Source organism: Aythya ferina, assembly GCF_964211825.1.
Source record: "Aythya ferina genome assembly, chromosome: 2".
Classification (NCBI taxonomy): Eukaryota; Metazoa; Chordata; class Aves; order Anseriformes; family Anatidae; genus Aythya; species Aythya ferina.
In genome coordinates, this window is record NC_140297.1 from 91670564 (window position 1) to 91686732 (window position 16169).

General features: G+C 44.7%; 1 protein-coding gene across 8 annotated transcripts in view; it reads right to left on the reverse strand.

Moving 5' to 3' along the window:
- LOC311432288 (uncharacterized protein) overlaps positions 1 to 16169 on the reverse strand; it is a 235122-nt gene that overhangs the window by 21852 nt on the left and 197101 nt on the right. Inside the window, exons 2-5 of one of the 8 annotated variants that reach the window (XR_014689942.1) lie at positions 15799 to 16092; positions 13199 to 15037; positions 12757 to 12853; positions 6339 to 7321 (exon numbers count right to left, since the gene is read on the reverse strand). Coding sequence is in view for 1 of the 8 variants with exons in the window: in XM_084510550.1 (XP_084366676.1) it covers positions 3433 to 3600; positions 4065 to 4198 (302 nt within the window). In the remaining 7 variants the exon portion in view is untranslated. Of the gene's footprint in view, positions 3601 to 4064; positions 4199 to 6338; positions 7322 to 10734; positions 12521 to 12756; positions 12854 to 13198; positions 16093 to 16169 lie in introns of those variants that run through there. The other 7 variants (XR_014689943.1, XR_014689944.1, XM_084510550.1 and 4 more) reach the window with 7 other exon arrangements.

Below are 16169 nucleotides of genomic sequence, written 5' to 3' on the forward strand. Positions count from 1 at the left end.
AGCATTAAAGCGCCTGCATCAGGCTCTGAATTTTGAAGTGCCCATCCAAAAAAATTTGTCCTTTCTACAATCCACCTCAAAGAGTGGACAAGAAGATCTAAGAGGAAGCTAAAACTTGTCGGAACAGGTCCAGAAGAACTTCTGCTTTCATTGCAGGAGATAACAGGCTCAGACCCCATACAAGGAGTAAATACAGGAAGTAGGGAACAAACAGTGGGTGCTTGTTCTCTGTGAAACAGCCTTCAACTATCAAAAATTTCCCATGATTTTCTTCCACCAGAGCAGCTAATACTTTCTTTTTTTTCTTTTAACGGGGGCCTCACCAAATGGCAATAATTCTCTCTTCTGTCATAAGACAGCTCAACCCCAGGAAGAGGCTGGGTGAGCACATGCACAGGATCCTTTTGCAAGGCTTAAAAATTGCATGAAGGAGCTCCGGAGAAATGACATGAGAAGGGGAGGCACGTGGACCTTAGCTGCTCCCTTCCCATGTGGGAGTGGAGATTCAGACAGAGGTCTCCTTCCACACACAGGTGTGTGGGTAGGGGCAGTCTCACTCTCAGCTGTTAACACTCGACTTGCATTAAGCAGAGGCTGGGGGCTCGAGCACATTTTACATTTTTTCCTTCTTTTCACTCTCCCATTTTTTAACAGACAAGTGATTAATATCCTGGGGCTGACCCTGATCTTGCACAAGTGCAACTTGGACTTCAGTGATGTGGATTTCTATTTATACTGGAAAAAAAGAAAAAAAGAACAGAATCAGTTTCTGCCCACAGCAGCACTACAAAGATTAGAAGAAAAAGGATTGTGAGTGCTATAAGACTAAGTTGTCATAGCAGCATAATTACATTTGAGTCTACTTTGTACGAAAGCAGACTGCCAGAACCTCGTTTTGGAGGGAGAATCACTGTCATGAGAAAAAGAGAAGGCTGCACTGCTCTGTCTAAATTGTATTAGACAGCAAACAGCATTTGGTTCTGCTTCTCCCTGCAAATGAACCTCCTTGTACGAACCCAAGCAGGCCATTTTCATTTGTTATGAATTCCGAGATAGATAACATGAAACAGTTCTTCGCAGAGTTTGAGGAAAGTGTATCAAATCGTAAAATACAGCGCATAACAATCTATTAATTATAGATGTGAACAGTGTTTTCCAGAGGTTACATTTCCACTGAATTAAAATTTAAACAACGATGAATTGGTTAGGTTGCCTTCCCGCTGAATAAGTAATTTCAGGAATCGTGTGAATATAGATTTATCAACTATCAGTACACACTCCCTTGTAAATACAATTTTATTTTATTTTTTAAAAACATAGTATCCAGAAAAAGACAAATCAAACCAAAATGCACCTTAATTGCCAGTTCCCCGATAAGCAGACAGGTTAGCTGCTCAGCAAAGCTTTTCATGGCATGCCTCAAGGTGACATTTCTTATGGATGCTAACTCTGGCAATTCTGTACACAGGTTTCCTTGCTGGAAAGCTGTCCTGAGGGGAGACATCCTCCCATTGTCACAGGGCAATGTTCACACCGTATCTGCAGTCTTTAGGAGCAGATCGGTGTATAACTTTCTTCCACACACCTAGAAGGGGAATCTTAAAGCCAGTCATCAGAAGCTGCTGGGATGGAGGCAGCAGGCAGCTCTTCCCTTTTTGTCAGAACTTCGCAGCTCTGAGGACACCAGTGAATAACCTTGAGTCAGCAGGACGGAGCAATATATACACGCTGCTGTCAAGGCAATCGCTTTAAACAACTTTACGTAAGCTTGGGTTTGGTGCGACTAACTTGTAAGTTGCTTTTTATAAAGAAACAGACATTAAGAAATGCAAAATAAATAAATAAATAATAAATGATGAAAGCTTGATTGTGTTCCCACGCTCTCCAAACTGAAGAGGCTCACAAGCCAGGCAGACACACCGTTTCTGTAACAACCTGGAGTAGCTACAGAACATGCCAAAACTACACAGCCAACGTTTCAGGCTGAAGGTCACAGAAGTAATATAGGGGAAATGGTGTCAGCAGGAAAGCAGACAGAATATATTCAGTAGGTGAGAGTACACTATAGCTACCCAAAACCCTCATCCGGAGTGAAATAAAACTCCTCAGTAAACTGGCGTTTATTTATTTATTTTACATTTGTCGCTGTCATTTCTTTTTCAGAATGTGACGACTTTTTGTTTGGTTGATTGGTTTGTGCAGTTTATTACTTGTGAAGAGAATCTTTAAAGTGAGAAAAGGTGTAATTGATGTGGTGCCTGAAAATAGCACCTATCATACGCTGAAATAATACTCGTGAATCATAAGCAGCTTCATTTGTTTCCATCAGACATTCACTCTGAAGCTTCTCTGTGATCACCTGAGCATCAAAATCGTCAAATATTTTGCGGCCAAAGCACACACAGAAGAAAGGAGAAGTTTCCTACCAATCCTTGTAACTATATTGAAGGCTGTGGCTATATTTATGAACAGTCAATATTGTCTGTGCCATATTTTATTTTCATGGTATGAGTAAGCAGTAGGTAAAAACAAAGATAAAAAGACACCTCTTAGTTATGTCTTGAATTTTACAGGTCTGGCAAAATACTCTCTCACAGGTTTCCTGCAAGATCCTGACATACTTTCCCCTCTCTGCAGATAAACATGCACGTTACGATACGTCTGACAGGCTTATCCTTTGTCTATTCATGTAATTGTGCAATCATTAACATTATTTACCTCTGAGTTAAACTTTCTCATCTTCTTGGGAGTGACATTAAAAAAAAAAAAAACAATTGTAAAGGTCAAGTCTGAGCTCTGTTCTTTCTGTTTTTTCTTTACCAAATGTAGAGCTGGAGATTTCTGATTATTAGGTCAGATGTTGTTGCCTCAACTGCAGTCGTGCCGGGGTGGAGCAGGGTAATAATAAGGTGACGACACTGGCAGTCAGCACGGCTGCCAAAAGAAGGCGAGACTGAGTTTGGAGCCACTCCATTCCTTCTGCAAAAATTCTGCAAGTACAAGCTCCTCGCGAGGCCCGGTGGAGACCTCAGGAGCTCCTTTTGGGCACCCACAACGAGAGGAGATCCCACGCATCCACCTCCCGGTGCTGTCCCATGAAACATGGGGGTGCAGAGGGGAGGTGGAGGTGCCCCGTTAGCCCTTTTCTCCTGAGAATAAAACGTTTGCTCTCACCTGTAGTAGATGATACTCCTACACCAGGCTACCCCACGCCCCAAAGCCAGCAGAAACTCTGCCCTCGGTGGTTGCAACCAGGAGCCAGCGTTGTGCAGAGACCCTAACACACATCCCAGCCTCTGCTCACATTCACAGCCACTGTGAAGACCTTGCATCCAAGCCTCTAATCATTACTGGGTCCCCCCTGCAGCTCTGCCTCCCCTCCCGCCCCGGGACGAGGCAGAGCTGTCGCAGTGCCCTACTTTCTGCTGTGGCCTAGATCCGCCTCCAGCTCCAAGGACACGAAATGCTCGACCTGCATTTCTTTAGGTTCACTCTGTCCTTGCCTCTCACCACCTCATTCCTGGGTGCCTCCGCACGCTGTTCTGCCAGGGTCTGTGTTTCTGTAGCAGCTCGGTGCGTCAGATCAGGAGACTGGCTCAGCTGGGAGAAAAACACATTACGTTTTCCTGGTTATTTTTCAGCTGGATCAGCTTCCCAACGTGGTTCACTGGATGGTCACAGGAATACTTCTGCTAGCCTCAGCAAGGGGCTACTCCGGGGTAGGGACAAGCAGCTGGGGACAGATCAGCTCCTTGAACCACATCTCAAGATGATTGCCCACGCACCAGTGCCAGCACAGGGGGGGAAGCAGGAATAAAAGGTGGGAGAAGAGGGCCTGGCCAGCAGCCTGGGCTTGGGTTGACTTGATCAAACCAATTTCAGTTACAAAAAAGGAGCCTTCCACCTGCTTTCGTTTACTCTGGTTTCCAGAAAAATCACATTAAAAGTTTGAGTAGCTGGACACCCTCCAAGGAGCATGATATTGTAAGCTTTTCTATTCCTGCTGTTGCTTTGTGAAACCTGATAAAGATCCCAAGGCTCGCCCACCTTTTCTACTCATATACCTGATGTAACATCAACTGCATCTCCATACAGAAGTGGTCGCTGTCACTATTCACACTGACAAACACAACGAGACCAGCTGTGGCCATGGGCTGCAAGGCAGTTCCTGGCTTAAAGGATTCAGGACCTAAGGAGACTAGGAGAAAAGAGATGAAGAAAATTATTTGGGATAGTGGGCTCCAGAGAAGAGCAACAGCAGTTGAAGTCGTAACTGAAGGATGGCCAGGGTTTTGTCCAAAGCTGCAATTTCTCACCTTTGGGCTTGATGATTCTTATTTGCAGCAAGCTGAATTGGCTCTTGAAATAACCGAAATATACCCAGTTTACCAAATGACCTCTATTAGTGTAGCTAATTCTGAGTCTCGTGGGCTTTCCTAAGTCAAACATGCTCTCGCATCTGCTTGCAACAAAAATAGATGATAGCACATCTACACGCGTGGTGCAAGCTGACTCTCCCTTGATATTAAAGCAACCCTCCAACCCTCAAAAAAAAAAAAAAAAAAAAAAGAAAGAAAGAAAAAAAAGACTGAGGATGATCTTTTATTGATCTTTTATTAGCCTGTGCTGTCTTTATTGATGTGCTAAAGGACTCAGGTGAGGCATCGGCTGCACAGCAAAATGTGCCCTCTTCCACAGCAGAGAAGCCCACACAGTGAGGAGGAGGATGGGGAGCACAGTGACTACCAGCTAACTCCAGCCTGCCCTGGCGATGAGCTAACATGCCGTTTTCCCCGTGCTGTCAAAGCTTTTGTCACGGTAATAGCCTGTTTCCTCTTTGTGTTAATATCTCTGTCAGGAGAATGAAGCAGCAGAATTGAAAGTGCCACGGTGTGTGATGGCAGGGCCCTAGTGAGACTGTGCTGGCAGTGTGCTGTGTTTTGATTAACTGGATGTTCCTCTAAAATTTGTATGAGATTATTTTTCCGTCGAAGCCCCGGCTGACGAAGAAGGAAGGGCTGGCACTGACCGAGGCGGGCTGCCTGCCCATTCAGGACCAGGCAGGGGCACTCAGGTGCTTGTGCCTGCTCTGGCTGGGAGACACCGCTCTTGTCCTTGCAAGCCACTTCCAGTTCCTCCTCGTCTCTCTGTCAATAAATGTAAACCATGCCCTGACACATGAAAGGTCTTTTGGAATGAAACCCAAAAGCCCTGGAGTTTTACAGGATCTCCAGAAACCTGGCGAGCAAACCTCATGTACCCACCTATACCTACCGCCACCATCATCGTCACCAGTCAATAGCTGTGCAGCACGGTGTGTGTGCGTGTGTGCTGACTTTCAGCCCTCTTCTGCTCATTTCTCTGGTGACCCAAAGTCTTGACAAGGTCAGTGCAACACCATTTGTACCTATGTGCCTTTCTTGTGCCCCTTCTTCCATCAAAGCCAGCAGGAGTTTTGCTAGCAGGAGGCTCTGATCTCCTTGCAAGGCTGGTTGGGATGTGCAGTCCTGTGCAGAGCACTGAACATGGCTTAGACCTCTAGAGCTCACTGCAGCAGGACAAATGATTGCATCCACCAGCTTTCTTTTTATTGAAAACTCAACTTCATTTACACAACTGAAAAAAATCCCCCCTGCAAAATATCCTCATGCCCTAAAACAGACATTACAAAGTGTTGCACTGTGAGGCTGAACTACCACAAACTTGCATTAAACTCACCAAGAGCTGGTTTTGATTTCCTTTTGTGTTTGTTGTTGTTGCTTTTTAACGGACAAGCAATAATGTCATGGAATGGAAAAGCAAGATGCCATTTACGTGACACACTGCATTATCAGGATTTTTACCAGAATATTGAGACACACCGTTTAATGAAAGAGCATGCCTGGAAACCCAAGCACTTCTCGCTCAGATAATACAGGGTGTGGAGCTGAACCTTTACAGTAAGTCTTGCAAACCACTGCTTCTTGCTACGGATCAAGTGGACAAAGACAGGGGCGGGAAATGTATTGAACAAGACTGCAATGTAAAAATAACACACATAGCACATGACATCTGGAAGAGACGTGATCCGTGGGCATTTCAGAAATGAAATATGACAGAACATAGGAAGCGAGGTCTTAAAAATATTAAATACAACACAGGTGCACCAGAAGGGAGAAAGGAAGGAGAAAGGATTACAAGCGAGGGGCTGCTTTTGCTTATGGAAACACCAGATAGCGGTGCTGGGCAAGAGGAAACAAAAATAAATAAATACAGAAAAGATGTGGGAAAACGACGAAGGACATTTTGCAAAAGGACACTGCCTTGGCAGGGGATGCGGATCGGACAGCGTGCGTGCATGGAAAACAATAGCGAAGTGCCATAAAAACCGCCCACCACCGCTCATAGCCAAGAGCAGCGAGCTGCCACGGCTGGGTGAGTGCACGCGGGAGCGTCGTGGGTCGCAGCAGGAAACGCCACGCTCTGTGCTGTTGGGCTGTTTTGCAAACATGGGGGGGGTATGAGAAACCAAGGCAGGTCCTTCCATTTGTTTATACTCCAAATAAATAAATAGCTTTTTATTTTTCTTTTAATAAGACCGGGTCAGATGGTACGAAACACAGTCCTCCATTCGTTACGAGTTAGCAAAAAGCGAGGAGAGGGAAATCCAATGTAAGAAATGCACACAAAACCCACCAAAATCTCCCCCAGTCCACAGAAAGTGCTTTCGAGAGACCATGCTGGCATTGCTCTTGGTTTAAGAGCATAATTCTCATGTTATTTCTTCTGGTATCACCAGAGCTTTCCCTAATCTCGAGGAGTTATTCTGTCCGACCTCCGAGTGGCAGGGCTGTGGTGATCTCAGGATATAAGCAAGGCAAAGCTCGCAGGGAGAGATAACATCTTTTATTAGTCTAACCAGCAGAGCTGAAGAAACCTGCCAAGCGTGGACAGAGCCTACATTCATTAGCAGCAGATACACCGATTTCAGGCTCTGTGCGCTGCAGGAGTGCTGAGCCTGCAGTTTATACGGGTCACAGGCAAGCAAGCCAGCTCGAGCATCACACCCAACCCAGCCAATTCCTCACGGAGCCTTCGCAGCCAAGGTTTGAAGCGCTATCTTGCTGCATAATACTAAGCTGGATAGGTTAAGGCTATTGCATCCCTACCTGCGTGCTGGGCTTCCTGGGTTTGGAGGCTGGAGAGCTTTTGCCACAGACCAACAGCAACAGCCTCGGGCAGCGACGTGTCCTGGCCCACATCCTTCAGGACCTGCAGTCCGATGATGCTCAGGGTGCAGGGGCATTGGGTTTCCAGGCCTGGCCTCCGTGCTCCTGCAGGACTGAACCAAGAGCAGGGCACAGGTTTGCCCAAGGAGAGCTGTCTCTCTGAACGCACACATCTCTTCACTCCTACTTGAGTCACCTTCAAAAGCTCTGTAAAGGCACTCAGCTCGTTTCAAAATGCCTGGTGCTTGGGCACGATATGAGGCTGGGAGTTCACGTTGCAGTGATAGCTTCTCCCAGAGGATGAGGGCGGCGGAGGGCCTCTTAACATTTACCTCTTGAGATAAAACTGTTATGAAATGAAAACTTGCTGGAAGAAGAAAAAGTTACATAAACTTTTTTTCTATGAATAGAAGCCTTTGAAAAACTCCAGGGCTAGTTTTTGAGCCAAGACTAAGAGAAATCTGCAGCATTGTTGGTTTGTTTTCTTTTATGGGTTTTTGACTTTGAGGCAGAATCCTGTGAATTCTAGGTGTTACGGTCTTTTTATAGTTTCATTATCTGAAGTCCACAGACCTTAATCCTTTCAGCATCCTTTTCTGCAAATACATATGTACAAACTTATATATATTTATACATATAAAGTAAAACATATTTCAAGAATAAACACATGGTATTATACAAGGGGATGAGTCCCGAGAGACTTAGGACACTAAAGGTTTCTCTCTGTCCTTTGAAGTATTTGCTTTAAGGCACAAATTGCCAGCAACTGACTTTATCTTTAAATTAGAAAGCACAGGCCTTAAAGCTACAACTGCCTTGAACACTCCTGGGAAAATGACTTCTTGCAGCACACAAATTATGTAGATGAAATCACATCTCCCATATATTAACTTGATGGTAGGCTCAGGCCAGGGTGCTCTTGGTAGGATTGCATGAAAAGGGAGCAAGAATTTCCCACAAAGTGTTTTTAAGCAGCAATCTTATGTTTGGAAGGAGGAAAGGAAAGTCCTCGGTGCTAGCAAGCTTTAACTTCAGCAGACTGAACCCTGCATTCAAGCTCCATTACGACAGTAAATGGCTAAGCTGTCCCCAGGTGATGGTGAGCAACCTGCAGCTTGCAGCAGCGAAGTCTCACCAACAACTGCAGCGGATTAGGAGCGAAGTGGGCACATCACATTCACAACAGCGTGCTCACTTTCATTTCCATTTTTTAAATCTCTGCTTTACAGAGGTCAGCCTAGGGTGCAGATGTGTTGGTTACGACTCTGACACTCTGCATACGAAACTGCAAGTGCCCTCCAGAGTGTGAGCTCATGAAAGAGGGGTTTTGATCCAATAAAGCCTTCTCCCAGCTCACGGAGCTCTGGAGGTGTTTGGCTACTGATTACTTTTTCCCATAACAGAGACAGGGTCAGCCGCAGTCGCTCAGAGAGATTTGTAGTTCTCACTTTGTGGAAATCCTGGCCTTTGGGAGATGTCTGGATGAGCAAATTGTTCAATCTGTAAAAGCTCAGAAACAGAATTTAAGCCATACACGTATATAAGGATATGAATGTATATGGACATATTTAATATGTATTTTGGACTATCCCACTTTCTCAGACCTTCAAAAGCTGCCTGGACGTGGTCCTGGGCACCCTGCTCTGGGTGTCCCTGCTGGAGCAAGGGGCTGGACCAGAGAGCCTCAGGAGGCCCCAGCCAACTCCAACCATTCTGTGGCTCTGTGATACCTCCAGGATGGAAAACGCTGGCATGATTTATTTATTTCTAATTGCTTACTGCAACAAGAACTTGGAGCCTCCCTCCTCCCTTTTAATGTTGTTGTTAATATCTGTGTTTTAGGGTTAAATTATGCAAACTGTTTACTGGAAGATGGCTGTAACTTATAAAATTGAAGGCCATGCTTAATTTTAAGCCCCAAAAAATCTGGAAAGTAAAACGTATGCTTTTAGTGCCACGTAAGACTGAGTTCCTGCTTGAAACGTGAGAACATGACCTCACCTCCCTCACCTTTCCCCCACCTGGTTGTGCAGATAGGTGCTTGTATCAACACCTCATCCCCCAGGGAGTGACACCTTACCATTTGGGTTGTTTTGCACACACAAACCCAAGTCTTTCTCCTGGGCTCTTACAACAACAAGCCTTTCTGACCTCCTAAGCGGATTGATGGAGCAGAGCTCTGATTATCACCGAGGGTCACAGAGGTCACAAATGAGGTCAGTTCCTCCCTGGAAAGCTTTTTCAGAGTGACACGCTAAAGAGTTTGCATCCCAAGGGCTAAGCAAAGCTACCATCTTTCTTGTCTTGTCATCCTCCTTTTCCCTTCTCGACCTTTTAATGAACAGTCGTGTTTCCTGACTCAGGCTGTAGTCTTAGCAGCAACGTTCAGAAGCAACTTATGCACAATTTTAAAAGCCAACCTTGCTTTATTCATTTATACAAGATTGGTTAGGTCATTTGAATGACCTCTATTGAGGTTTGGTACCATTCCTATCATCATTTGAGGCTTCCCTATATATAATTTTCAGTTTGTTTGTTTATAGAGATGTGCATGTTCAAAATCTATAAACCATGCCAGCACTGCCTTCCCTAAGCTCACACAAGATTTGAACGTGCAGTGTGACCTAATATTGACAAGCACACACAGATCAGAAGGTGATCGTCAGTCAGGAGGAAGTTGTTCATGATATGGTCCCGTCCCTACCTTGTTACTGGGTTTGGTTATTAACTAGGTCCAGATGAGAAATGGCTTATCTAGTTTGCAGATACGCATGCTTCTTCCATCCACTGTGTTTCTCAACCTAAATTGTTAGAAAGTCAATTCCATTATACTCTCCTCTTCAGTTACGTAGGACAAACTTGTTGAAATAAAGGAAAAACCCTTAGAACAAGTCACAGAAAATGGCTGTTAACTGTTTAAGCCTGTTTTAGAGTAACTAAAAAATAACCAAAATTAAATGTCTGCTAGTAGCATACCATGCTTACAAAGAAGCTGTGGTGTTTGTGGGCAACCTATCAGAGCAGACAGAGGCTTCACGATCAGACACATCTGCCTGCACTCACCATGGTGGCATCACAGCTGTCACCCTAAGCAGTCATTGCACAGAATCTTTTGGAAAACATTCAATGAAAAATTAATATCATTGCAAACAGATCAGAAATTGCCAGTTATATTATGTCTGGAGATGGTTAAAACAAACAAACAAACAAACAAACAAGATTTCCCTCCCTTGTTTCCCCTCACCTGTTACCACATCTTTGCAATGAGATTCTGCAGCTGACAGAAAATTAAAGACAGGGTTAATCTTCCCAGCCTCCCCACTCTTCAAAATGAATTTGTCCTAGAAGAACCTGTCACGAACACCAGAGCTTTCAACTTGTCAAGATGTTGTCTGCCTGGCATTTGCTCTAATGAAAACAGAATTTTTACCTTCCAGAAGCATGGCTAGAAACAATGGTCACACTAATCTGGTACGAATATAAAACTGAAAGGAAAAAAAAAAAAAAAGTTTAACAAGGTGCCAAAACTGGGAAGGCTGCAGAGTGGGTTTATTTATAAAGCCCAGGCCAAAGCAGTACAAACAGTGCCGAGGTGCAGGAAGACCCTGCAGCAGGATTTGTGAGGCCCAGGCAGGCCGTCTGCGATCTGCTGAGCTGTGTTTGAGCACTGTGCCGTAAGATGTGGGCAAACATTGCTTTATTCCTTCTGTATGGCTTAACCATTTATGCTGCTTACAGCTCCAGCTGTGCACAGACCCAGCACTGTGCCCTTCATCTAGGCATGGCAAAGGACAGGAGCTAACACCTGGCTTCTGCACTTCCATCTGATGAAGATGCTTTCCCTGTGAGGAAGGCATCAGCACAGACTATCTGGAGCAAAGTGACTCTTGAGAGACCAACACCCACTTTTTTTTTTAGTTTTATAATGAAGTCAACACCAGAATGCATTACAGAAAAGCATTTACTTGATGCTCTGAAAAGGGCCAAGCCTTTCTCAGGTAAGGATGATGGGATAAGCAGGCCAGCACACCCAGTGCAAGTCCTCAGGGAGTGCCGGCGGGTCAGTCTGCTCAGAAAGCCTGTGTATCTCTGTGAGGTAACCCAGGGAGCTCTAACCAGGAAGCTTTGATATTTTCAGGAGAAATCCTATTAGGAAGACTTGTTTCTGACAATGCTAGAAGATGGACAATACCTCCAGTGAAGGCATGTTTTCTCAAGCAGGCAATTCTCCCATTCCTTTCCCTTGCTTACATTCAGCTCCCACTCCCATGTACAGCCTCTCGGGTAAGAGGAGGAGCAGAGTCATGGAAGTGACCTGGCTTTCCAAAAACTGAGACGCTTTGGCACCCATAAGCATTACTTCCCTCTCCTCTCTCAAAACAAGCTAAAGGAAGCCAGGGTGATTAGGAATAAATTAGAAAATAAGCAGGAACTCTCGCTCGGACAGCCACTGGATTCCATCCAGCAGTAACAGCAATAGGGTTTCACAGGGTAAAAGAGTGAATCAGAATTGTTTCCCAAAAATCCTAACTTGTTGAAGTTTAGTTTAGGTAACGTTATAAACTGATGTGATACGCGAAACAAGAAGCTGGCTCCAAAGGCACCCGTTTGCAGCTATTGCTGGAGCTGATAGATGCTAGCTGCTCCACTGAGCCAGGGTCATGCGAAGTATCAATCTCTGGTCTTGAGTTTCACTCCTTCCCTCCTCCAAGGCCATTTGCTAGCTCAGTATAATACCCTTCTGGGACCTGAACAACTGCAAAAACTCAGCACAGCTTTGTTGGCTGACAGGGCTGAAAATGAAACGCTTTCTTTTCAGATACAGCATGTTGCACACCTGACTCCAAAGCGGTCTGAAAAGCATTTATATTCTTTTCGTTGGCAAAAGAAATGTCCTAATAGTGGCTTTGAAGGCTGTTAAATGTACAACTGGCATCACCATGTTTTAAATGCTGTGGGATTAGCTGTTACTGTGATCACTGACAGCAAAATATACAGACAAAAGGATCCTGTTTCACCTCTCAAGAGCACATTTTGGAGAACAGATGGAAGCAGGGAGGTCAGGAACAGCGGAGAAAAGCCAGGAGTAGACATAACGGCCTGAGAGGTCTGCCTGTTAAGTATTTTCCCTTTAAAACAGAAAGATAATTAGTGGAGAGCCTCTCAATATCTGTGAAGCCTGCCCTATTCGTGAACATGCACATGCTCTGTGAGACGAGAGAAGAAACTAGTAAGTCAGTCTGTTTTCCAGTGCGTGTAGTGCCAAAGAGGTCAATTAGCTTGAGCAGTCATCCTCAGAAAGGCAGGAAAACCTTAAAAGAAAAAAAAAAAATGGCACGAACCCCTCTGGCCTCCAACTGCAAAGCAAGCTGTTTTCCCCAACCTCTTCTGAGGGATACAACCGACACCGCAGTCTCCCTGTTAAGGACGGTGTTTTCTCATGCACTCTCCTCTCTCCTGCCTCCCTCCACCACACAATGAGAAGCTGAACAACAGGTTAGAAGGACATCTCAAAAAGTTTAAGCAGTTTACAGGAAGAAGCACTTACTTGTTGGCAGGTTGAAAACACATCTGCTGGTGAGCTGGCCCCTGTGAGATATGAGGGGTATCCCTTTTCCTCAGTAATGCATTTCTGTTTGCCATTCCTTTAAAAGTAAAGAACTACAGTTTTAACTGAAGTAGGGCCAAACAACACTGCTTCATGTCAGAAGGATTTTGATGTTGTAAAGGTAATGTTGTTTTTATGTCATATAAGCTAACTAGATGCAATTGTTTCTTTCCAGTAAGCTCTGTATATACATCCACATCTCATCAATCATACCAGCTCACTTGGTAAGATTTAAACCAAAAATCAGACCCCACAGAACCATGCAGGAACACTAAGACCCTTTTGGTATTTTCTCATTTCTGCCTTTAACAGATTTATTTTCTAAATGAGTCATTATTGGTCCAAAACACCTTCAAAAACACAGCTTGCTGTGAATTCATACCAGGAAAAGCATGCCACTGTCCATGTTTAAGTCCAAACTGAGAAGTTAAATACTTAAGACCCTAAAGGAACAGCACAGCAGTTTAATTGATTCCAGCCACGTTAAATCTTTGGGAATTTACTAGGAAGGAATGGGTTGTGAATAATTTATTTTTTATTCTCCGTTCACAGGTGATGGGGATTAACCTGGCTATTTCAAATAGATTTTAGATTATATTAGAGTGCTGAATAATATCCTGTTTGAAGGCAGCTATTATACGTCAACAAGCCAATGTTTGCTCAGTAGGTCATGCAAAAGTGAGAGGAAATTCTGACCACATACTCAGGGTTCAAGCACTGGATATTTTACAAACGTCTGTAATACAGGGAATAAATTCAAAGTTCTTTCCTTCCTCCCAGTTCTCTCCTCCCTTAATTCCTCTTTCTTTTACACTTTTAACAATCTGGTGTCACGGTAGGTGCTCCTCCATGGAAACACAAGAATACTTGCCCGTGGTGCTGAACTTCTGACTCAGAAGTGATCTACATGACGTTAAACACTGCTATCACTAAGTAAACCTCAACACCTTACGGTCACAGCTGCACTAATGACGAGGTGTGGCTGATAGCAGAAGCAGCTGTCCTTGCACTCAGAAGAGCACAATTTCCAGGTCTCAGCTGGGCCCATGCTGTGGAGCCGAGATGAATCCAGTTGTGCTTCCAATACAGTTTCTAGCAAAGTAAATGTGTGGAACTTAGCATTGTCTATAAGAACCCTTCGTAAAGGTCTAAATATTCATGGAGGCATATTTCCTGATGATTTTCACATACCTGGTGGTGCTGTTTGTCATCTCACGTTACAAATCACCATTTAGAAGCTTACTTCCTTTTAAAGAGATGCTGAATGTCAAATTAGTTAATGGCAATTAACTTGAGCAGCAATGATTAGGACAACATTTTCTGCACTGCAGTCTGACCAGCAGAATTTTGGTGGCAGTAGTACCATTGGTAATCTAATCTCTCTCTCCATGTCCACACATCTATTAAATATCTCCAGGCATGGAGACTCCACCACTTCCCTGGGCAGACTCTTCCAATGCTTGACCACGCTCTCTGTGAGGAAATTCTTCCAAAAGTCCAATCTAAACTTCCCCTGGTGCAACTGGTGCCGTTTCCTTGCATCTTATCAGTTGTCACCTGAGAAAAGAGGCCAACACCCTCCTTGCAGCAAGCTCCTTTCAGGTAGTTGTGGAGAGCAGCAAGGTGTCCCCTCAGCCCGCTGTTCTCCAGACTGCACAGCCCCAGGTCCCTCTAGTGTTGTTTTCTTGTCCCTTCATCAGCTCTGTTGTTCTTCTCTGAGCACATTCCAGCAACTTGGTACCTGTATTTTAATTAGGGGGCCCAAAAGGCCCAAAACTGAACACAGTGCCCTCTGGTTGTGCATAGCTCTTTTCTTTCACAAGCGCTCAGCACGTAAACAACATTGGCGAGCGGAGGCAGAAGGCAAGTCCTTGCCACACTGGGTCATGAAGCAACGGGAAGCGGAGAACAGGGCCAGACCCAACACAGGCCATGACGTGCACGTCCCTGTGACGTGTGGGGCAGCCTGATGGAGCTGTTCCCTGCCAGGAGCTGCCCCTGGAGCCCAGCCACAGCACCACTGCCTGCCCAGGCCTGTCCTCACAGGGTGCAGGTGATGGCGGCCCAGAGCAACGTGAGCTGGAGGGAAGGTGTGGCACCGAGTGTGTCTGCTCTCGTTGTGCACAGACAGCAGGGCAAGTCGTGACGTTGTCAGCCACATATGGCAAGCTGCTATGAGGTAAAGCTGTCCCTTCGCTGAGGTGTGACACACGAGCATTCACTGAAACAGAGGAACAAGACTCCTCAGCCTGTATCCCCCTGTCCCCAAACCCTGCGAGGACTTGAAGACCACTGGGGAGCTGCAAAAAGATCACTTCAACAATATCAGCTTGTGTGAAAAAGACTTTATGCATCCCAAAACCTGTGTTTTTTTTTTTTTTTTCCCCCCCATCTGTATTCACTGCTGTAAAACTAGTACAGAAACATATGTATTTGTATCTAGCTATGATATATGTGTATACACACCCATATTTAACCTGTCCTTATAAATCTTTCCTGCGTGCAACAACAGCAGTAAATCAGTTCCAAATGAACCAGTTACTTTTCGTAACTTCACAAATGTACCGTGAACCCTTTTGTTTTAAATAGTTACTAGACACGTTCGGGATTATTTGTATGATGACACAACACTTTCAAAGGGCCTTTAGTTCTTAAGTGCAGACTCAACCCTGCTAAAGGCTACTAAAAAGAGGAAAATTAAATGCACTCCATAGCCATACACAAATGAGAATCAGAAGAGGCCCATTCAAGACATTGCCACTACAAAAACAAAAGCCATATTTAGGGCATTGAAAGGCAAACAATTAACAAAAAGCAAAAGTGTTCTGCAGCAGCCCATCCCTGCAAACTTGTGATTCAGACAAGCTCACTTCATGGGGCAGGTGGTAACTTTGCAAACAGACATGGCCACAAGCAGTGGAAATGGCAGAGGAAAGAAGACATTATTTCATATTGAGGAGGGAAAGACAAACACACACACACCCTCCTCTGCCTGCTCCTTTCCTGGCAAGAACCCAGGTGAGTTGTGTAAACGAACAGCAAAAGCATTCCTGGTCTTCAGAGATCTCTGGAAGGAATCCAGAGCTACACTCTTCTGTCTTGGCTCTCCCCCTTTTCTTGGTGTAAACCTGGTTATGTATTAACTACCTGACTGCCTTCTTGGATTTCTGCATGTCCTTTCTCATTTTTTTGCTTCTTCTGTCCACCCTGATTGATTGAGACCCAGAAAGAAATAGAACAATAATGTCCCACTGACTCCCAGATGACAATCAAAGCCTTAGAGAAGAAAAAAAAAAAAGTACTTGTCACATTCTCATTAATGGCAGATGAGTTCATCTTGACTATGGCTGTGC